Source organism: Eretmochelys imbricata, chromosome 5 (genome assembly GCF_965152235.1).
Source record: "Eretmochelys imbricata isolate rEreImb1 chromosome 5, rEreImb1.hap1, whole genome shotgun sequence".
Taxonomy (NCBI): Eukaryota; Metazoa; Chordata; order Testudines; family Cheloniidae; genus Eretmochelys; species Eretmochelys imbricata.
This window is the reverse complement of record NC_135576.1, coordinates 83,143,857-83,168,095: the sequence shown is the minus strand read 5'-3', so window position 1 is coordinate 83,168,095 and position 24,239 is coordinate 83,143,857. Positions and strand designations below refer to the sequence as shown.

General features: G+C 40.4%; 1 protein-coding gene across 2 annotated transcripts; it reads right to left on the bottom strand.

The window, feature by feature from the left end:
• Positions 1 to 911: 911 nt before the first annotated feature.
• Positions 912 to 16,125, bottom strand: LYRM7 (LYR motif containing 7). 2 transcript variants are annotated; one of them, XM_077817411.1, is made up of 5 exons: positions 15,874 to 16,125; positions 12,026 to 12,098; positions 8,148 to 8,218; positions 5,440 to 5,521; positions 912 to 1,531 (listed from the first exon to the last, which is right to left on the bottom strand). In XM_077817411.1, exons 1-5 carry the CDS (start codon positions 15,943 to 15,945, stop codon positions 1,521 to 1,523), a joined length of 309 nt encoding a protein of 102 aa, XP_077673537.1. In that variant the 5' UTR covers positions 15,946 to 16,125; the 3' UTR covers positions 912 to 1,520. The 2 variants fall into 2 exon arrangements, with proteins under 2 accessions (XP_077673537.1, XP_077673536.1); XM_077817410.1 differs by having other exon boundaries at positions 912 to 1,648; positions 15,874 to 16,123.
• Between the last annotated feature and the right edge of the window lie 8,114 nt (positions 16,126 to 24,239).

Genomic DNA, 24,239 nt, shown 5'->3' with positions numbered 1-24,239 from the left:
AACATATAGTAAGAAGTTATATATATGTATATATATATACACACACACACACACACACATACATATATATACATACAGATAAGGTGGAAGTTGCCATACAAACTGTAAGAGGCTAATTAATTACAGTTTGTATGGCAACTTCCATCTTTTCTGTATGTATATCTATCTATATCTGTATCTCTTCTTACTATATGTTCCATTCTATGCATCCGATGAAGTGGGTTGTAGCCCACAAAAGCTTATGCTCTAATAAATTTGTTAGTCTCTAAGGTGCCACAAGTACTTCTGTTCTTTTTGCGGATACAGACTAACACGGCTGCTACTCTGAAACCTTGCTTATTAAAGAATTTCAGATTGAATTTTAATTTACAAAAAAGTATAATAAAATAGATTGTTAATGTATAACTACTTTCTAATTTGAAGAATGACAGGATAAGGCAATTTTGTGAGTCAGAGTGAACATTTTACATTTTATGTAGTTAGTTTTGCTACTACATTCATTTGAATAATCTAACTAGATTCCCCCCCCCCCCCCCAATCATTTCTCTCTATCAAAATGTATCTATCAAATACTGGTTGGTTGCATCTCCCTCACTGACAGTACTTATATCAGCTTATTCCAAATAAATATTTTTTTAAACTAAAATGATTGGCTCCGGCAATAAGATGCATACACAGCCATGTTATTACTGATCACCACTTTGAATGTAACCAGCCTCTATTTTTGATAAATGCCTCAGTAAATCAATCTATGGTCATAACATGCAAGTTCTTTAGCATTATGGTCTACTTAACATAGCACAATTTGTTAGGCTGACTAAGTTTCCTTGCTCCAGTGTGATCCAAATAGCCAAACCCAATACAGTCTCGTGTCACCCTTGCACATTAAAAATATAAACACAGACTCGTGCTATCTGTGAAGGCTGATAATTTATTTAGATATGCCTTTAAGAACCCTCTCATATGCTACCAGTGCACTATCGTACAGCTAATGACAATTTCAGAAAACAGATCTGTGGTGCAATTTATACTTAAAAAGATAACTAGACAGTATAGTATGTTTTTTCACCATTATTTTGTATTAGTTTGTCAATATATTTGAATTTATAAATAAATATTTTCAGGACTAAACACTCTACTTCTATTTGTAATTATTATTATTATTATTTAACTTCGCAAAACCTCCGAAACACAATTAAACATTTTCTCTGGAGTCTTTTTTTCAGACTTGACAATACCCACTGCTGGCAGAGATAAAAAGAGTACACCTAGAATATTTTTAGAAAACAATATGGGACTTTAGTTTCTTTGGAAATGTAATCCTTCCAAATGAAGAGAAGGGTCCTTCTGAAACACAGAACATCAATCTTGATTTTCTCAAATTCACCTTCCCAGTTCAGAGTACAAATCAGTGGATTGAGTTAATCTTTGTTTCCTGCCAAAAGGATTCAATATTTTCTAAGTTTAGTCTGAACACAGAGATTTCAGCTACTTGTTTTCAGGGATTTTGTTCCAGGAAATTAATTTTGTTCTGAGAAAAAAGAAAAAATAAAAGATGTACTTTAGTCCTTGAAGTTTCAAAGCTTTCGTGTTGGTGTATCACAGTAAGGAACATTGTCTAGTAGCAGATCTTTCCTGGGTATAAGCACTGTAACAAACAAACAAAATCAGTAAGAATAATATTTTATCATAACGATCTACAAAAATATACATGGCCTTTAATATTTTTACAAGCAATGAATAAGCACTATTGTAATTTCCTAAGCCAACAAAAATGTACTAACATTTTACCTTCTGTTCATCACCTCCTCCACCTAATTTGCTGTTAAAAACATTCTTGAAAATATTTTAACTGTCTATCATTGCTACATTTAGCCATTTCTCTTGTGAAGACATATTAGCAAAACAGGATAGCAAATTATAACGTTTCTGGCAATCCTGATTCTAATGTATTTAAAACATACTTTAAAATATACAGACACCTCCTTTACAATCTGTAACATTTATCAATGCTGTACCTGTTCTTTTAAGAACAGCAGAAAAATCAAGCATCAGGTGACATTTATTGCAGGAGAAAAGAGCAGTGTGTTGGATTTTTCTTGGCTGTGCACTGTGCTAACTGCCCTTGGCTCTAATAAAGTTTTGACCATCTGGCTCCTTGGATATCCACTTGGGAGTTTGCACCTGAGGGCTGTCAGATTTGTACAACTGGCACCACTTACAAGCTGAGGCACCATGGCCGCAAACACAATCCTGTACTTTGACTAGTCAGGCAAGTACTAAACAAAGGTACAGTAAACTTCTAAAACACTCCAAATTCCATTCCATGTGTGTAATCAGTCACATCTCATCCAAAGTATGCTGTTTTTCCATATATTATAGAAAAAGCAAGGAAATTGCTTCCCTTGAAGCTGCATTTCTTTTTCATTTTCTGGCCATGGTACTAAAACAGTATTTAACACATTTTTAAATGGATTGAATAATATTTTGTTTGTGTTTTACCTATGAAGGAAACATTTGTGCCCCAGTGTTCACATGTATTTTTTTCCTCTATGCGGACAAGACTGTGTGCATGAGAGAGAAATACAAGTATCAAACAGGAGAGAGGAGGAAGAACGGACAAATAAAAACAACGATGAGTCCGGTGGCACCTTAAAGACTAACAGATTTATTTGATGCATCTGAAGAAGTGGGGTTTTTTACCCATGAAAGCTTATGCCCAAATAAATCTGTTAGTCTTTAAGGTGTCACCGGACTCCCCATTGTTTTTGTGGATACAGACTAACCCAGCTATCCCTCCGATACTTGGACAAATAAAAAAAGACTCCTAACCTCTCACTGAAAAATAAAGTTTGGCACACATCTCACCCATCACTATAGCAAACCCAAAGTCAAAACCATCAGGATGCATTGCATATTTGGTAAATTAGGGTGAGAAAAGCTCTGCTTGTATCAGTTTGCTCTGCAAAATAAAAATAAGTTGACTAGCGCCAACTCTCTTGTACAACAGTGGATAATTTGACTTGACAGGCTGCACAGCAATGTCTCAAAAAATCTGTTTGGTGAGATTCTGAATAATGTGACTAACACAAGCTCTTAGCTGCAAATCTCTTTTTGTTAGCATTTTTAAAACTTTTTTCAGATATGACTGTCCATTGCTGGCAGAAATAAAAAAAGAGTACACCTAGGATATTTTTAGAGAACAATATAGGATATTAGTTTCTATGAAAATGTAATCCTTCCCAATGAAGTGCATCTTAATATCCCTCTCTGCACGACAGCATAATATTCTGATCACAGTTTCATAAACTCTTTAATGGTATTCCAAGAACAACCGATGAGATCAGGAGGGTAGTCAATGCCACAGAACTGTAGGTCCATCTAGTTCAGCATGCTGGATGATAGTGATCAGTACCAGACGCTTCCGAGAAAGGTGCAACAAACCAACTACTGGATAGTTATGGAATACCCTGTTCACAGAGAAAGACTCTTCTTAGCCTCTGGCACTTAGTAATTGGCCTATTACCATGAAGCATAAGGGTTTGTGTATGCTTTCTAAAAAATGCTTTGCTTTTATCCCATCTAATGTAACCATTAATTCTTTCATTATGCAGCTGAACATCTACTTTCTTTTTTGAATTCCAAGCTCTTGGCCTCAAAGGTATTTTGTGTCAATAAGTTCCACAACTTAATGATGTATTGCGTAAAACAGAGATGCCTTTCCTTTTATCAGTTTTAAATTACTGTCTTTCTAACATCCTGGAATGTCTCCTTTTTCCTTTATAATGTGAACGTGTAAACAGGAGTACCCTATTTACCGTTATTACTATTCATTACATTCTGAACCTCTAGAATGACCCCTTTGATCCATCTCCTTTATAACAATTCCGTTCTTTTACTTAGGAGAACCTAAAAATAAACAGCAGAAGAATAAAGAGATAGACATGCCCAATTTCTTTATTGTTCTTGCAAAAAGGGGATTTCAAACCATAGACCACAACTTCATATTTGGGTACAGGGATCCAAAGCCTTCTCAATCTGACATACAGTCCAAATCACACACTTAATGCATAATTTTCACACTTTTTTTTTTTTTTTAATACTCAGGCTGACTTCAGCTGGCCAGTTAGACAAATATGAAGAAAAAGTAAAAATTTTCATTAAGGTGGTGCTTAGAGGCCCCATCATGCTACATGCTGAAGAGGCAAAGCTTGAACTCATTCAAGACTGACAGAGAGGAAACACTAACAAGTTAGAAATTCCGAAGAGACATCCTTAATGTTTTATGTACCATTACGCATTAAGGAAGTTGACAGAAAGGACGACACCTTGCTTAAATGAGTTTGTCACTGTTTATTACACAAAAGAAGAGACATAAAAATGATACAGGGAGCACTTAGACTTTCCCTGTAACCTGAGTCAGATCTAGAACACACTTCTGACATACATGGATATGTGAAACTGATCCACAATGCATGGGTTTAAGTTTTATTGAAAATAGACAAAGAAAGTTAAATACATAAAAGGCACTCATATCAATTAAAGTTTCAGGATACAGAACTTCATGATGTTGACTCTAATTTAGTTTTCCTACATGGGAGATAAATGACTCCTAGAGCTAAAGGCCAGCCTCTACCAATCCCATTCCTTGTCCCTCTCATCCTTGTTCACTCTTCATTGACCCACACTCAGTCCTCATACATTATTTCCTTTTCTTCATTCTCTCACCTTAGCAGAGGGATGGCCCATCTGGGATAGAATTTAATTTCCCCAAACGTAGGAGATGGAAAGGAGCTGCTTGAGACTGTATCTATTTTCCCCACAGTGGTGGCAACACAAAGCAAGAGCAGGTGCCTACAACAATGCTCATTTCTCCAGCAGATGCAGAAAGAGGGGGGAAATGGGCAATTTTTATGGTGATAATGACAGAAGGAGTCCCAGCAAGCTCAGAGCTGGCACAGGCTTCCCCGCAACAGGAAATGAAAGAAGGAAGAGATGAAGGCTCTCCTGAAGCGTGTCACAGACTGAGCTCTCTGGGATGCCTGAAAGCCATGAACATGTATGCTTAGAGGGACATCAATCACATGTAGGACTATGGGAAACTTGAGGGCCTGTACAAGACTTTTTCGGGGTTTATACTGGTTCACTTTTTGAGTTTGACAATTTCAGATTTGAATTAACCCAATACTGCAAAGTTTTGACTGGCGCTGGGTCAAAACCAATCAAGCAAGCATCACAAATCTTCCACCAGACACCATAATTCAGCCTAGCCTTTCAAATCTAAATGATCCTGGCCCAAGTTTGGGATAAATAATATACAACACGAAAACAAAAGGAAACACACACCCTCAGTTTCAGGTTTTGTCACTGACGTTCAGCACAGTTCTAAATACCATTAAAAAAAGAAAAAAAAAGGAGATGCTGGGCAGCTCTACTTACTCAGAGTGTCAGAACCTGTGTGAAGTCCCTGTATAACAGATGTTCTGAGTAGAACTTCAACATCTGAACCTATTTTCATAAGCTGGTAAAGAAAAAACAGAGCAATTAAAACAGTGCAAAATTACTCTTGTAGACATTTGCCATGTTTGGTAAGTATATAAAAATACTGAGGATATTTGATTTATCGTCTGAATAATAGGACATCTTGTATTTACATAGTGCTTTTTATCCTGGAGGATCCCAAAGTGCTTATGAATCGATACATCACTCACTCCGGTGTACGGCTGCCTGGGATGGAAAAAGTCTACTGTTTGATAACACACACAGCAATAGAAAATACTGTATTTAATTGAAACTGTAGGAGGATATTTAGGTAGGTGGATTACCAGAGAAATTATATTTTAATTTGTGTCCAATTATCCTGAACTCCAGGAGGAACAGCTTGCAAGAACTGTCATCAAGCAGTCAGGCTCTTTACAGTTCTGGTAAGTTTTGGACTTCTCTCCCTTCTTTTCCTCCCCAATCTGAGAAGAGGAGTCAGTGGTGCCACAGGAAGGAGACCAAAAGCAGCAGGAGTGGCTGGGGGGAAGGGGCAGTTCCCCTCTCCCTAGAGATCAGCAGTATTAGGAGTGTGTGGTTACAACACTGTAATCCTTTTCCTATCGGAGAGGAAGCATGACAGAGGTCTCCATGTGCATGCCCCTTGCCAAAGACAGTACTTGTTAATTGGCTAGTACTTATCTGTATGCTGCACCTTCCTGCAATGTATACAGCTGCACAAGTGAGAAGCCTAGGGGGAACAGAGTTTCTTACATTGCAAAATTTCTCAGGTAGTTATTCTTCACTTCTTGTCCTAAAAACCTGTTTAATGTCATGGGCTGGAAAACGTGCTATAATCTACTCTGGCAGTGGATGAAACAACAAATAAATATAGTCAAGATTTTGAAAAATGGATGCCTGAAATTAGGCACCGAAGTCTATACATGGATACCTGAATAGGAGGCCTGATTTTCAGAAGTACAGAAGTGCTTGGGGCCGAACAGTTTTGATTGTGTCTGTAAAGCACTCTTTGGTCCAATTCTTCTGCATTAATGGCACTTCAGCATATAAATGCACAATAAATTATTAAACGTGACAGGTTGTGTTTTTTTCCCCCACCATGGATACCATCATGGCCTTGCTGGAGACCAAGAATTTTATCCACTGATGTTTCACTCAATGAATAGGCCAATTAACTAGCATCAAAAGAAGAGTCAATATTAAACATGTGCACTTTGTAGATCACCACTCCATACAAATGTAGCTTTGGAAATTTTACCTGGCATCTTATCTGTACATCAGTTAAAACAGTGTCATATCATTAAATTAAAAAATAGAAGACAGAACTTGATGCCTTGGACACACGCACAGAAATATTGCTGCTGTTGCTGAGCAACAATCAGACACGTTACAGAGAGTCTTGAACGAATGTTCAGAAGCGTTAACGTCAGTGATATGTGGGTGCTAGGATGCAAAGTACTGAACTGATTGTCTTAGTTTGTTTTTTTCTACAATATATGCTGACATATAGATGTGGTTTCTTCTAAGTCCTCCCCTCGTGGACTCAGGAGGAGTAGCATACATATGTCTACAAGAGGATTTCTAAAGAGAGAATTCAATGAATTGGAAAATATGCTGAATTAGAAGAGTGACAACAATTAATTCACTTCTTCAGCATGTATGGTAAAATAAAACCTCCAGTTCACATTGTTTCAGTGTTAATAATTGCAGGCCCAAGAAAATTCATAATCTTACTGCTAATTAAAAAGACTTTGCAAACAGCTGGGAGAGTCTGAATTATATAGTGAGCTAAAAGGATTTTCTACACTGTAGTCCCTTAATTACCAGAGAGATAAAGAAAGGTGAGACAATTAATGCATCTGTATTAACAACTCAATCACAAGCACTTCATTATTTGGGAGGAAAGGAGTTTGTGATATGATATGAGTCAGAACTACTAGGCCCTATTGCCAGCTTTGCCAATAACAGACTACATCTACACTAATGAGCTAGGGGGTGTGATTCCCATCTTGCATACACATACTCATTCTACTTTGATGTGAACTAGCATAAGTACATGTACACGAGCTGGGAATCATACCTCTAGCTCATAGCATAGATGTAGCCTCACTGTGTGACACTGGGCAAGTCACTTAACCTTTGTGCCCCATTTCACCCATCTGTAAAGTGAGTATAAGCGAGTCATTCATAGATTTTAAGGCCAGAGGGCCCATTATGATCATCTACTCTGATAATCAGTCTAATACTTAGCTTGACTGCATAAGGAGAAACAAGCAAAATATTTGCACTAACTGGACAATTTGGAAAAACAATTCTAATTTTGTTATGAACTTGAAAACAGGCAGAACAAAAATGGCTTTGAATTGTAAACATGGAAAACTGTTTCTCTTGCAGTTTTTAATGTGAAAAGTGACATCTGTAATTTTTACATAAACTGAGGGTGAAAGCAGGACACAAAATAGAAAATAAGTTTGTACACAAAGTTTCATGAAATTAACATTTTGAAATTCACAAAGCTCTGGTTGCGCCGCTCAATTAGTGTTTGCAAAGTATTCTGAGATCCTCTGATAAAAGATGCTGCTATGTGAATGTAAAGTATTATTAGACTTAATAGTATAAAATGGAGAACAGCATCACAATGAAAATACCTCTGCTATTCTCTCAGAAGAGGTCTCATCTTGATGGTTTCTGAATTCTTCATTTATCTTTTGTCTTGCAGCTAAAGGGGGCAAGTAAAATAAAGTTGTTTCGGTTGTTGTTGTTTTTTTTTTGTTTTTTTTTAAATTTCCTCACTTTATTATCAGTTCTTTGTCATTGGCTCAAAACCCACATTCCTTAGCAGCTAAAACCCATCTTCAGTAGACAAATTTGCCCCTTGTTTGTTGATGCTGCTCTACAGCCATGGTCCTTTTACTACCTATCCACTTCATGTTTCACTCAGACCACAGCCTTGTACTTCAAGATCTCTATGGAACTTGAGTGATAGCATGTTTTATTCCCACACCAATCACACCAGAAATGTGTTGTAATAAGATATGTTATTTAAAAAAAGAAGCTCAAAATACTACTATATATCACTAGTATTTGTATCTGCTCAGTTCAAATATGCATGTTCACTGTATGATGGAGTTGTGTTACTCATTTTAAGAACAACCATACACAAAGATGAATAAGTTGGGTGTTTGGTAGCCTAGGACACACTCTGATAAGGCTGAGATTCACTGTTTTAGAAAATCAACAAGACTACAATTTTAAAACCATGGTTCTGTTCTACTTAACATTTTTTCATAATATTACAGTTTACAAAATTATTTACTAGCTTGATTCTAGCCAGAGATGTAATTTAATCTTTGGGAAGAAGATGTGAGTAAGGGGCAGCATGGATAAGGGAGAGATTCCCCCTTATTTCTCTGAGATGGGTGAAGGGGAAAATCACAACAATTTGAGGCAAATACTCTTTAATCATTATTTCCCTCCCTGCCTTGTTCCTCTATTCCAGACCTGCTCATGTGAGTGACAGATTGCTGCCATTAACAGAAAAATATTCAACCATTTGTTTTAAGGGAAAAAACAAATGTACAAAAAATTTACAAATAAATGTACAAAAAAGGGATGAAATTGGCCTTCCAAGCTTTATGAAGTTCTTTAACAGTTAACTAAATTTATTTGCAGAGTATGAAAAGTTGCATTTGGTTGCCCAGTGGACTGCTATGCACTAAACAAATTTATTTGTCTTTGACAGGGCTTATAAGAGACTGAAATCAGAGCCCAGAGTATTTGGTTTAAAATAGACTGTCAACTCCCTAACAGTAAGTGATGTGTCCCTCTCAACTCTGTGCTGGGAAATAGTCTATGAAAATCATGAGATGAAATGAGACTATTACAAACTGATATTGTTTCTCTGCTTATTAATATACACTCCAGTGAACAAATGAAAAAAATTACTTTCTGAAGAGATGAACTACTGAGCTACTGGGACTGATATTTCTTTAGCTCAATATAACTGAAAAGCATTTTGAAGCACTACAGGATCCACAACCACACAATTTGCTCAATGACGGGATGACATTCTTAGCCCACTAATTTTAGATGGAGGATGCTTCATATTTGAACAATTCTCTGAAACAACATATGCAAGGGAAGGAGGCTGATTACAGTGCTGACCTTTTTCCTTAACACATTTAAAAAAAACGTATTAAGGGAACTATAAAAAAATCTCCTCCTTGCTTGGCTCCATACAGCTCATCTTGCCACCTTCCACTCTCTCCAAAAGGCTGCTGTTAAGAAGTTTGTTCCTTTCTTACACTGTTCTAACCATGCTAATCTCCCATGTACCTTCAATCTCTCTTACTTTTCTTCCACATAGGGCTGGTCTACACACAGTTACTGTGCTAATATAACTATTCTGGGTTACTAAAAAATCTTCTAAGTAGTAAAGGTAAAGGCATGACCCCGAGTGTGACTGGTATAGCTTAAGCTTTTTAGAACACTGCACAAGACCAAGCAAGCTTAAACTACGCTCATATAAGGAAATTAGTATCTGTCTGTGTCCATGCTAGGGAGCTATATCACTTTTTTAACTCATATAGTTATAGCAGTACAAAAAGCTGTGTAGATCAGCCCTTAAGGTATGGCTTCTAAAACTCACTTTCAAAGCCCTGTATAATTACACCACTGGCTCTTCCCCTCTGTCATTCCCTTCTGCTCCCTGGCTCTTTCCACCCCAACCATTGCTTTTGTAGTCGTCTCTCTCTTTCCACCTGGCACCTTCTTCTATGCCAGTGCTTACACTTAGTATAGAAGAGATGCCTTTCTAAGTCACCCCTTTTTCCTTCAAATCTCTCCAAAAATAGAAATAGAAAACAGAAAAAGAATACTAATTTTCCCCCAAGGCTTTTCAACAACACCTTTGCAGTGAGAGCTGATCTGCTTCAAAAACAAATCATCCTCCACTATACTACAAACTTGTTAAAAATACCTGTAACCAGGTACAGTCAGGACCAGGACCATTTCTTCTTAGTATTAGAACAGAGAGCGCTCAATGAAGTTTTGTGAGGCATGCCTGGGAGTTGGGAACCTCAGGGCTTCTGGTTCTGTAGCAGCCTGCCAAGTAGAGTGCCCCCAAGTTGGAGACCCCAGGGCTTCCAGGGTCTACTGCTCTGGGGCAGTCTGCCCCACTCCTTCTTGTGAAGAATTTGGAAATATTTTGGTCTGTGTTCCCAACTGGAACAAAACCAAATTTCAAAATATTAAAATCCTCCGTGAAACAAAATTACGTTTCTCCGCACAGCTCTAATGAAAAAAGTGATCATGATGCATCCTCTTATTCTAGTAACTCAAAAAGACTGACAAACTGAAGTATTTAAATGGATGAGGTTTTTTTCTTTGTTTTTGCTTAGGTAACCGAACAACACAGTGGTAGTGATCTGTTCTATCACACTTGTGACTCAAGTTGATGACCTCTTCCATCTGTGGGGAAGGTATGAGTATCAGAGGGAAAATTACTTTTTGTAGTGACCCGGCCACTCCCAGTCTTTATTCAAGCTTAATTTGATGGTGTCAAGGCTGCAAATTAATTCTAGTTCTTCAGTTTCTCGCTGAAGCCTGTTTTTGAAGTTTTTTCAAATTAGGCCTGACTAAAGACTGGGAGTGACTGGGTCACTACAAAAGTAATTTTCCCTCTGTTGATATTCACACCTTCTTGTCAACTTTTGGGAATGGGCCACATCCACCCTGATTGAATTGGCCTCGTTAGCACTAACCCCCAACTTGGTAAGGCAACTCTCATTTTTTCATGTGCTGTATATTTATACCTGTCTACTGTATTTTTCACTCCATGCATCTGATGAAGTGGCTTTATAGCCCACAAAAGCTTATGCCCAAATAAATTTGTTAGTCTCTAAGGTGCCACAAGGACTCCACATTGTTCCATCCGTTTGCTCCCTGGACCAGCAGAGCATACATGCAAACTTCACTCACAAAAGAAGAAAGAATGCTTTGCCCTGTTTGACTGAACCCCGTAAGCTGATTAAACAACAGCAGGTTCCATCTAGTTCAAGTCCCCTCAGACAGAGGGATGATAGTTGCATTAAGACAGTGGTTCTCAAAGCCGGTCCGCCGCTTTTTCAGGGAAAGCCCCTGGTGGGCCGGACCAGTTTGTTTACCTGCCGCAGCCGCAGGTTCGGCCGATCGCGGCTCCCATGGGCCGCGGTTCGCCGCTCCAGGCCAATGGGGGCTGCGGGAAGTGGTGCGGGCCAAGGGATGTGCTGGACGCCCTTCCCGCAGCCCCCATTGGCCTGGAGTGGTGAACCGCAGCCAGTGGAAGCCGCGATCAGCCGAACCTGCAGATGCGGCAGGTAAACAAACCGGTCTGGCCCGCCAGGGGCTTTCCCTGAACAAGCGGCGGACCGGCTTTGAGAACCACTGCTCTAAGAGACCTTCATGACAGGGGCATGCAGAAGGGAGGAGGGTCCTTAGAGCTTTTGTAGAGATGCAGAGGATCCACTAGGAAGACAAAAATTCTTACCTTCTAGGGCTCTGGCATCATTTTTAAAAACCTGTTGCCGTGTTCTGTGCAATGCTCTGAAAAGCTTCAAAACCTGTTAACAAAATACAAGTCAACAATAAATGTGTTTTGTTTGTTAATAGGATTTTTTAAATAAAATTAATATTTTTGCAATTAAAAAGGTATTTTGTTTGCATTCTATTGTTTCCTCCACAGCAGCTGGAGACGACTCATTCTGTCAGAAATGTAATCTCAATTCTTGATCAGACTTTTTTAAGATAAAACAGAGATATAGAACACAGAAGAGATGACAATTCTGGATATCTAAAATACAGCAGAACCTCAGAGCTACAAACTGAGCGGTCAACCATACACCTCATTTGAAACCGGAAGTAAGCAATCAGGCATCAGCAGACACAGACACAGGCAAATACAGTACAGTACTGTGTTAAATATAAACAACTAAAAAAAATAAAGGGAAAGTTTAAAAAAAAAGATTTGACAAGGTAAGGAAACTGTTTCTGTGCTTGTTTCATTTAAATTAAGATGTTTAAAAGCAGCATTTTCCTCCTGCATAGAAAAGTTTCAAAGCTGTGTTAAGTCAATGTTCTGTTGTAAACTTTTGAAAACAACCATAACATTTTGTTCAGCATCACGAACAACCTCCATTCCTGAGGGTACGTAACTCTGACGTTCAACTGTAACTGAAGACACAAAAGAAGTTCTGGTACTATTTCAAGTGGCCATTTTGACCTCTATGGCCCTACTCCTGCAAACAGACCAGCACAAAGACACTCATGCCTGTAAAGTAAAAGTTTACAGGATATGGGCTTAAAACTGTACAGTAAAAGCCACCCAATTAAGTGGCAATCATGGGTAACATCAGAGATTAGTTTTACTATTCAATATTAGATACTACACTACCAAAAACCTGGACCAGCAGAGACTACAGTTCTGACAGACTATAGTTCAATAGTTCTGAAATACTGACAGAATCAACTCAGTTACAGGAGAGTGTCACAAAACTGAATGAATAAGATGACCTCAAACACCAGCTTGGAAAGCTTATGTCCAAACATTACATTTTCAATAGAACCACTTAGTGTAAACATAAAAAAAAAAATGTACAGCAAAACCCATACAAGATCAGTAGGTATTGACATGTCTTTGGTCAGGAGAATCCACTCAAAAAGACTGAATTATATGATGCAAATACAGATACAAAAAGAGTTATTAAAATTATTATTATTAAAGGTTATTATAAGCATGCCTATGCTTTTACTGAATTTTAGTAGATACTTATAAACATCATATGTTTTATAGAATAGGGTAATTCATATGCTTATGGTTTTGGTTGAAATGTTCATGCTAATTAAGGAAATTCCTAGGAAATCTCTGCTCTCTGTCAACCAAGGACAAGCACCAGAAGTGTCAGAGGAGGATACCTCCTTAGCCATAAAGCCATATTTATTACCTTCAAGTATATTTACACAGACTCTGGAATGCATCTTTAGAGCATCTAGTTAGTTTTAACATTCCATATTTTCTTATATAGACATCTTTCAAATTATAGTATAAATGTGTTAGTTACTGAGTTGTGCCTTGTATAGAATATTTATTAGAAGTGTTTAACCTCAAAATGTAAGTGTACTACAAATGGTAGGTTATAAATCTATGAGTCATTTGGTCAAAAGGGTGAACAACCAACAAGGGGACTGTCAAAGAACAGGGGACTTCCACCCTGTAGAAGATACCAGTTTGGTATAGACATGATTTTTATCTCAAGAAAACAAACATTGTATGATATTTATGTTTTAGAAAGAGACCTGTTTGTGTCAAAGAGTGAAGGCTTTAGTCAGGATACTCCAAAGGGAGGTGGTGCTTAGAATGTATTATCAGAGCTGTAAACTAAGTAATACAAGTGGGTCTCTTCAACCCACCTCTCGGGGGTGGGAAGCCCCTTAATTTTAAACCCACACAAAGAATTCTAAAAATATTCTTATTTAAACTGATTTCTCTTATAAACTCTCTAAAATCCTTATTCTTTAAATGTTAAGGAGAACTTACGTGACTGGGAAATGTTTTACAGAAGTTATTGGTTACTTCTAACCAACAGAAAAGGTGAAAGCTTTTCTTGTCCTCAAATTCCTAAGATGAACAACTTCTTCTGAGATGCAGATTTGCAAGTATTATATCTAAATGCAAGCATTAATGCCTGCACCCTAGTATCTTTAGCATACTGATCTACAGTTGATAAATGCAAAGTAATGCACATTGGAAAACATAATTCCAACTATACATATAAAGTGATGGGGTCTAAATTAGTTGTTACCACTCAAGAAATATCTTAGGAATCATTGTGGATAATTCTCTGAAAACATCCACACAATGTGCAGCCGAAGTCAAAAAAGGGAACAGAATGTTGGGAATCATTCATAAAGGGATAGATAATAAGACAGAAAATATCATATTGCCTTTATATAAATCCATGGTATGTCCACATCTTGAATACTGAGCATGGATCTGGTCATCCCATCTCAGAAAAGATATATTGGATATTGGAAAAGGTTCAGAAAAGGGCAACAAAAATTATTAAGAGTATGGAATGGCGGCCATATGAGGAGAGATTAATAAGACTGGGACTTTTCAGCTTGGAAAAGTGTCGACTAACGGGGGATATGATAGAGGTCTATAAAATCATGACTGGGTGGAGAAAGCAAATAAAGAACTATTATTTACACCTTCTCATAACACAAGAACTAAGGGTCATCACATGAAATTAAACAGCAGCAGGTTTAAAACAAACAAATGGAAGTATTTTTTTCACACAACACACAGTCACTTGTGGAACTCTTTGCCAGAGGACATTGTGAAGGCCAAGACTATAATAGGGTTCCAAAAAAACAAACAATCAAAAAAACCAACCCTCAAAAAACCCTACACCCCTAGATATTAGTGAGGATGGGCAGGGATGGTGTCCCTAGACTCTGTTTGTCAGAAGCTGGGAATGGGTGACACTGGATGGATCACCTGATAATTACCTGTTCTGTTCATTCCCTCTGGGTCACCTCGCATTGGCCACTGTTGGAAGACAGGATACTGGGATAGATGGACCTTTAGTCTGACCCAGTATGGCTGTTCTTATGTACAGTACAATATTAACAAAAAGAATGAGCAGTACTTGTGGCACCTTAGAGACTAACAAATCTATTTGAGCATAAGCTTTTGTGGGCTAAAACCCACTTCATCGGATGCATGCACTGGAAAATACAGTAGGAAGATATATATATATACACACACACACACAGAACAAGAAAAAATAGGTGAGAGCTCTCTCGTCGACTTAATTAGTCCATCTCAACGAGAGGCAGAAGCTACGTTGAGGGGAAAGCATCTCCCGCTGACACAGCGCAGTGTCGACACTGCAGTAAGTCGATGTAAATTACGTGACTGGGAAGGGGAGGGATTTACACCTCAGAGTGACACAAGTTATGTTGACTGAAGCTGTAGTGCAGACAAGGCCTCAGGCTTACAGGCACAGGATAAGCAGCACCGGTGCAGCCCCCACAACTACTCCAGCATGGGGAGTCGGTGATTTCTGAGGGCAGGCTTGAGAAATCAAGCTCAGGACTCCGCCATCTGCCCCAAGCTGGGCCTAAGCCTGTTACAGCACCTGGCCAAGCTCCCCTATCATCGCAGTGCGCTGGAGGCCGCAGGTACGGCGGGCGAGGGGAGATCATGGGCCTTGCCAACCCTTGTGGGGAGGGACATACCACGGCCCGGAGCCGCAGGACCCTGCCCTACGCAGCCTGTCACTGACTGTTGTTCATGCTCAGCAAGCGGGGCATCGCGCATGCGCGCTCACTCACCTCCGCCCGACTCCCCATCGCCGCAGTCGCAGGCCTAGCGGAACCACGCCCACACCCTCCCGACTCGCTCATGAGGAGCAAATCGGCAGGTCACATTCCAGCCCCTGTAGCGTCTCAGCACCGCCTCCTCTGCCTCTGCTAGGGAGCGGCGTGGCGGAGAGAACGTTACTGGACGTACCTGCGCCGAACGTTTCCTTGCGCTCCACTGGCGGCGGCGGCGGCGAGGCTACTTCCGGGTGCAGCGGGCGTTTGTGCCCGCTAGAGCCGTGTCCCCTGAACACTGGTTCCGGACAGGCTGTGCCCCGGAGCCGTGAGCTGGTGAGGGGCCAGAGGGCGCAGCTAGGCTGGAATAAGGAGAAAGAAACGTGATTGGCTAATAAATTCCCCGTGTTCTACTCTGTGGCCCTACGCAGGCGGTGCTGTTGCTGGGCTCCCCGTCCAGGCAACAGGCAGAAGGCAGAGTCTGGGACCCCGCAGCGCTGTCAGGGATGCCCTGTCTGCCCAGCTCCCTACTGCCCGCCCCAAGCCTCCCAACGGCAGCAGGCGGGGCCCAGCAGCCACGAGATTGGCTAAAAAACATGAGATTTAAACCTGGTGGCTGTTGTTGGGTGTGGCCGGGTTGAGGCCGCCCTCTGGAAGCATGAGGGTTAGAAAGCGACATCTCTCCCATAACAACATGCCTCCCGGAGTTTGGGCTTTAAGAAAAGCACCACACATTGCAATGTGGCTCTGTGTGCTACTGCAGGCTGCTTGTGCATAAATTAAACTGCACCTTTAATGCACGGGGGCCCATGCCAACTTGCCTGTACACCAGCTGAAACACTTGTATGCATGTCAATGGGAGTTGGGTCAGACCTTGAACTAAAAGTAGTGAGTTGCACCAAGCATCTGCAGGGCCCGATTAACCTTTTGTGGGGCTGGCTCCAAACGTATCTGTGGGCCCCCATAAGGGCAAAGGCACATGGCGTGGGGAGGTCAGTCTCCGGAGCGAGGGGTCAGCCAGAGGCAATGTGGTATGGCATGGCAGGGGAAGCCCCACTCTACCCAATGCAAGGGCACTATTTACAAACCAGCAGTTGCCAGATGCACAGTGGGTTGCCCGGCCGTGTGCTGCCAGCAAGCCCCTTCTCCTCGGGGGTGGGCCTATGCCACACCACACAGCCCCCCCGCCCAACACCCCATGACTCCCTATGGCCAGAGGTCTCACAGACCCACTATACCCTATGTGCCCCCCAAGACCCACCCACAAATGCACAGCACCCTGCATACCACCACCCCTGCCCACAGCCCTACTACTACTGCCCAGCATCTCCCACAGAACCCCCACTCCCAACACACACACACATCTTCCCCACCCCTTCACTGCTCAGCACCATCCCCAGATTTCCCACAGACCCACTCCCCCAAGCCCTGCCTCCCGGCTGCACTCAGCAGCCCTGCTGGGAGGCGACTGTGTCTGCCGCGCTGAGCCGGCAGCGCAGCCAGGGCTGGTCCCAGGGCCAAGAATTGCTCTGGTCCCTCGGGAGTGGGGCGATCAGCCAGGCCAGAGCTAGTCCCAGACGGGGTCCCTCAAGACGCACTTGCCTGGAGGGGCCCAGCCAAGCCCTCCACACTGTTTCCCCCACCTACACACATACCAGTCCCAGGAGGCTCAGCTCCGGGGAGACAGGTGGGGCCCCACAGGTGGTGGGAAGCAGAGACTGTCCAGAGCCAGAGGTACACTGGGGTCCGGCCAGGGACTGAGAGGAGCAGGGGATGGGGCCATGGAGCGGAGAGGAGCCCTTGACCAGTTGGCGGGCAGCCCGAGAGGAGCAAGTGGTGGGTGGGGGGAGCCAGACGGGTCTTGGGGCGCAGTGCAAGCGAGCAGGCCAGGGCCCCTTCTGAGCATGGGCCTGGCTCCATGGAGCCACTGGAGCCATTGTAAAACCGGCACTGAGTAGCTGAGAACTGGGCTCTGTGCTGGGCTCTTTAGGTTTTGTATCCCATAACAGGGCTTCTGAGGGGGAAAAATATTTTTAATGAGATTTTAAATTACGTTGTTAAAAGTCTTCAGAGTCAGTAGAACCCTAGGGATCCTAAAACCACCAGATTGTAAATGACATGGAAAATGGTATAATTTGCTATTTTTTTGGTGAAGAAAACATTCAGTTTTCAAACTCGTAACTGGAAAGTCATCAGTTTCCAGCCAATTAACAGATTTATGTTGCACAGCTGCTTTTTACTCCCTACCCAGTGTTTAACTCTGCTTATACTTAATTTCCATTTCCTAAGAAATTGTGGTCATCTAGACAATTAAGACTTATTTGTCAGAACTGATTTGGGAGGAATGTATCATTTCCTTTTGTTTATAAAAAACAACAAAAAAATCCGGAGCGTACATCTTTTCGTTTCAGCATGAGAGAACATTCAGATGGGTACTGAGGAAGAACCTCAGAGTTGAAGCACCTGCTGTATTTTTGATCATTGAAAATTACAGACACAGAGTTAAATTCTGCCTTGGAAAAATATTCACAGCTCCTCAGCTGACTTCAAGAGGAATTACACCCACTCATATCAGGAGTCAGGACTGTTTTGACTTCTCCATAGATATCAAAGATTCCTTTTAGTCTGTTTACCAACATTTGCAGCATTTCTTGGTTCTAAGAACTCTAGCACTTTTTGTTAACAGGAAAATTTAATGCATTAAGAATCTGCAAAAGGAGCTGAGCAATGAGGTGGCAAAATTTGCAGATGAGACAAAATTATTTAGGTTAGTCAAGGCCGGAAAAGACTCTGAGAAGCTCTAGAGGCACCTAACCAAGCCAGGTGAATAGGCAACATGATGCTGGTAAATCCTAAATGTAAAGTAATCAGCATTGAAGGGAAAAAATTAAACTACTCAGACAATGTACTGGATTCTAAATTAACTGTGTCAACTCAGGAAAAGAACCTGAGTATCAGACAGCTCTGTAGAGCTGTGCTCAATGTGCAGTTGTAGAAAACAAAGCAAACAAAATATTAAGAATGGGAGAGAGAATAATAGAGTATAGGAAATATTATAATGCCATTATATACATCAGTGGTTCACCCTCACTTGGAATAGAGTGTTCAGTTTTGGTCACCATCTAAAAAAGGACATTGCAGAATTAGAGGAGGTTCAGAGGTGGACGATGGCACTGGTACGAGAAATGGAAAAATTCATATGGAGAGAGATTGAATAGAGTACTATTATTTACCTGAGAAAGGAGATGAGTAAGAAGAGACATAATAAAAGCATACAAAATAATATTATGGAGAAGGTAGACTGGAAGCATCTTTTCTTCATCTCACACTACAAGAATAAGGTTTCAGAGTAGCAGTCGTGTTAGTCTGTATTTGCAAAAAGAAAAGGAGTACTTGTGGCACCTTAGCGACTAACCAATTTATTTGAGCATAAGCTTTCGTGAGCTTATGCTCAAATAAATTGGTTAGTCTCTAAGGTGCCACAAGTACTCCTTTTCTTTTTACAAGAATAAGGACGCTGAAGCTGAAAAGTAACAAATTCAAAACTGATAAATTCTAGTTTACATACTTATATAGCCCCCATTACTGTAGTAGCTGAGTACCTCACAATCTTTAATGTATTTATCAACACAGCACCCCTCTGTGGTAGGGAAGCACAATTATTCCTATTTTACTGATAAGGAACTGAGAGATTAAGGCCCAGATCCTCAAAGGTATTTAGGTGTCTGATTTCCATTGAGTTCAATGGGAGTTAGGTGCCTAAATACCTTTGAGGATCTGGGTCTAAGTGACTTGCTGAAGGTCATGGAGGAAGGTTAACATAGCAGGGAATAGTTCACTCAAGTAGCAGGCTAGTAGCCTGACAACCTGACCATCCTTCACACAATATGTAATGTGACTGTGGAACTCTGACATAGGATGACATTTCTGCTAGGATTTCAATAAGACTGAAAGAGAGAGCGGACATTTATATGGATAGCATGAGTTTCCAGAGTTATAATAATTAATGCTAAAAAGATGTTTTGGAAGGGATATAAAATGTCATGCTTCAGGGTTTTAGCCATGTCCAACTATTACACAAGGCTTTCATAGGGGCAGAATCTCAAGCATCTATCTCCCTACTGTGGGATTTTTTGGACTGTCCTCTGAAGCATCTCGTAGTGGCCACTGTAGAGACAGAAGATTGGACTAGATGGATCACAGATCTGATCTAGTATGCCTTGTCATCACACCAAATAGTTCTTTATTTCTTTGCTTGAGACTACCAACTATGGCCCCATTCCTATTCCTACAACTGTCTCTACAGAGTTACCTTCTGTGTCCACTCAGAGCCCCACTGAAGTCAAGGTACTCCTTGCAAGCACAGGGGTTTGCCCATGCAGAGCCAGTTGCCAGATTGGGTCTTATAAAATCAGTTAATACCAATTGTCGTGGGCTGGTTTTTATTATGTGGACACCTCTCCACTAGGAAGAGAAGTGAGACTGACAGCTCACAGATCATCAAACAATCCTATAGATCATCAAACAAATGATAGCAGTTATAGGACGCTGGCAATTGCACTAGAAACAGAGCAGTGACTGAGAGGTAGAAAGCTCTGTCATTTCATTAATTTTCTATTAAGCCATCAAGTGACCCTATCATCACCTTTTTCTGAGAAAGGGAAAATGTTATTACTTTTCTCCTTCTCACATCAAAACACCTGAATCCAGTGATTGACTCCATATGAGTCTGATTATAGGAAAGCATACAATGAACCTAAAGGTGTCTCGGTCACTCCGATTTTCATTCATGGATGCAATTTTTAATTTAGAAAATTCATTTCTCTAACAAAAATAGACAGTTCTCTTTCTAAGATATGTTAAACTTTATAGTGTGTAAGTCATTAAGTGTTGTATTTGTAATGTGTTAGTTAAGAATCAGTTGTTATTTTCTTTATATACCTAATATTTTTAGTGGTTTATAGCTGAGTTAAAAAATTAGCCAAAGGCTGAATCTTTTGATAGGATTAATTGAGGATGGAATAGGAACTGTAATTCCTTAATCATCTTTGCAGCTTTAAATTAGACTTTTTAAATTTAGATAACTATATTCCTTTGTTTAATTATAATTGCATACAATATATATGTAACAGTCTGTCAGCATTTCCATTATCATCTTCTCTTTTCAGGAGATTATTCCCTTTGAGGGAAATTTACTTTGCGATAACATTTGTTTAATAGGAGCAGATACATTATTTTAACAATTTATTACTAATGCTGAAGGAATAATTTTTAATAATCATGAAATTTTTTTTTGAAAACTTCCTGAAATATGTTGAATAAATTATTCAGTGAACATAGTCCTGATCCTGGAATACGATCCACTAAGAGGTGCAAGAGTAACAGCCGTGTTAGTCTGTATTCGCAAAAAGAAAAGGAGTACTTGTGGCACCTTAGAGACTAACCAATTTATTTGAGCATAAGCTTTCGTGAGCTACAGCAGCTGTAGCTCACGAAAGCTTATGCTCAAATAAATTGGTTAGTCTCTAAGGTGCCACAAGTACTCCTTTTCTTTTTAAGAGGTGCAAGACTCTTTTTCATCAAACACAGTTGCAGGTTCAAGAGCCACATTAGTGAATTATTCAACTATTCATAAAAACTGGGTGACTTAGAGAAATATTTTTGACTATTTTTAAGCTATTGCAAAATTAAATAAGTAGTTTGATAAAATTATTTAACCAGGTCTGTTGATTACATTTGAAAAAATGCTGCTGCACATTTAGAATAATGTTTTTAAATTATGTTGGTTTATCATCTTTCTTTGAGCTATTAATATCTAGCAAATAACAGAGGCTAAGGACTCCAATGAAATCAATGGGCCTACTTACAGAGCTTACTGTTAAATACATGAGTAAGTTTTGTAGGATCAGGGCCTTAAATAAGTATTTATGTAATATATTGATCTATCATTTTGTATCTAGTCAATTATGTCTATTTTTATATTCTTTCCTTAAAGACATTTTAATCCTGTGAAATAAAAAAAGGAAGTTTAACAACATCGTTGTTAAAATAACATTCACTGTCTGACAAACATAGAAAAGCAAGGAAATTAAAAGCTGAGGCAGAAATTCTGTCCTTATCTTACCCCTTTACAACTAAGCAAAGCAGTACCCCTAGGACATATATGTTCCAAAATACCTACATATGCTGGGATGAGGTAAAGGACAGAACGTCAGCCCATGGTTCTTTGATTTGTTTGGTCAGACCTTTCTTTGTAGTGCCCCAGGACATATTATTACTAGACAGCCATTATGGAAGGAGTATGACAAGTTCTGCTCTTTTATACCATCTTAAAATAACTGAAGTAACTTCAAATTTACACTGGTCTGAGAACAGAATTTTTCCCACAATTCTCTCCATAGTTATGGTTAAATCACGTATTTCCCTTACAAGAGCGTATAATGATCCTATATTCAAGAAATGTTATGGAAAGTGTGAGAAAAATCAAACCAGGGCTTTGGAAACTATGAAGGTTAAAAAGGTTAAGTGGACTGTGTTTTTTTGTTTTTGTTTTAGCTTTTGGAACGTTTTCTAATATTTTTTAACATTTCATCTCTCAAAAGCAACTTCACCTAGAAACACTGCATGGATTATGTTTGTTGATCTCAGTGAAGTGTGGTGCATTTGTTTAGATTTGTGGTTGGAAGATGGACCAATGTGCAGGACTAAAATGCTAAGATTTTTCTCAAAATCTCCAGTCAGTGCTAGCAGTGATGGGAATGCTAATGTAGACCAGCTGCCAGTGCCATTTTGTCATCTCAGGCATTGCCTATACTACACAGTTTTGTCCACAAAAGTCAGCTTTCGTCGACAAAACCGTGGAGTTATACATACTGAAATGCTCCTCCTGACAATGTAATTCCCCTGCTATGCCAACATAATAAAACCATCTTGACAAGCGGCGTAGAGCTTTTTGCAACATAGTTAGGGCGATGCAGCGTCAGTGTAGACACCTTACTTGGTTATATCGCCCTAATTGGCCTCCAGGAGGTGACTGCCCATCATGACTGCTCTGGTCAGTGGTTTGAACTCTACTGCCCTGAAGGTACACAGGTATATGCCCCCCCTCCCCCATATAAAGGCCCTCAAAAACAGACTCCAACGAGAAACTGCTGAGCTTGAATTAATATGCAACCTGGATACCATTAACTTGGGTTTGAATAGAGACTGGGAGTGGCTGGGTCATTACACATATTGAATCTATTTCCCCATGTTAAGTATCCTCACACCTTCTCGTCAACGGTCTAAATGGGCCATCCTGATTATCACTACAAAAGTTTTTTTTTCTCCTGCTGATAATAGCTCATCTAGCCTCTTACTCCACCTTTTCATCTTCCCTGTATGTGTATCTATATCTATATCTTCTTACTATATGTTCCATTCTATGCATCTGATGAAGTGGGTTGTAGCCCATGAAAGCTTATGCTCAAATAAATTTGTTAGTCTCCAAGGTGCCACAAGTACTCCTGTTCTTTTTGCAGATACAAACTAACACGTCTGTTACTCTGCAACCCGTGAATTTTTGAAATTCCTCTTCCTGTTTGCTCGGCATGCACAGTTCACACAGCAACTTCCCAGCTGACTATGCCGGCTTTCCACAGTAGACGCGCTCCTGCATGGAGCGCACCAGAGCTGTTTAATCTGCTGAGTCTATGGGGAGAGGAGGCTGTGCAATCACAGCTTTGCACCAGCCGTAGGAATTTTTATACTTATGGGCTGATTGCTAATGGCATGCAGGAGAAGGGGCACAAAAGGGACATGCAACAGTGTTGTGATAAAATCAAAGAGCTGAGGCAGGCATGCCAGAAGACAAGGGAGGCCAACCGTTGCTCTGATGTGGCACCAAAGGAGGAGCTGCATGCCATCCTCGGCAGATGCCAGCGACCCCACTTCCACTGCCAAGAGCCCCATGGATACTTCGGGGGGACTGGAGGCAGGAGCCAGTGGACTCATCCCTGATAAGGAAGTGGTGAATGAAGAGGTGGAGTTGGAGGATGATGTGGAGCACACAGCAAGGTTGTCTGGTGTTGAGGTGAGTCAGGACCTCTTTTTCCCACTCTGGAGGAGTCTAGCTAGTCCCAGCACTCCAGCTCTGGCACACAGGATTCCGGAGAGGGGAGCTCCGGTAAGTGCTCATTTTGCTTTGATACTGCCCGGTGAGAGGAAACTGAGCTTTCATGTACTTTGTTATATGGTAGAGGAGAGATAAGGGACAGAAATTAACATCAGAGCCTGTCCATCTACACAGTGGGGCCATGGCAGAAAAGTTTGTTAATGTACATGGGGATGTCTCGGAATCCCCCATAGTGATCTCTAGGAAACATTGCAGTAGGTATTCTGCAATC

Excerpts from the sequence above, each read along its gene's own strand:
- LYRM7 (XM_077817410.1), bottom strand. The coding sequence starts at position 15,945 with ATGAGCGAGTCGGGAGGGTGTGGGCGTGGTTCCGCTAGGCCTGCGACT. Across the intron at positions 12,099-15,873 it reads CGATGGGGAGTCGGGCGGAG|GTTTTGAAGCTTTTCAGAGC; the intron begins GTGAGTGAGCGC and ends TTTTGTTAACAG. Across the intron at positions 8,219-12,025 it reads TGATGCCAGAGCCCTAGAAG|CTGCAAGACAAAAGATAAAT; the intron begins GTAAGAATTTTT and ends TGCCCCCTTTAG.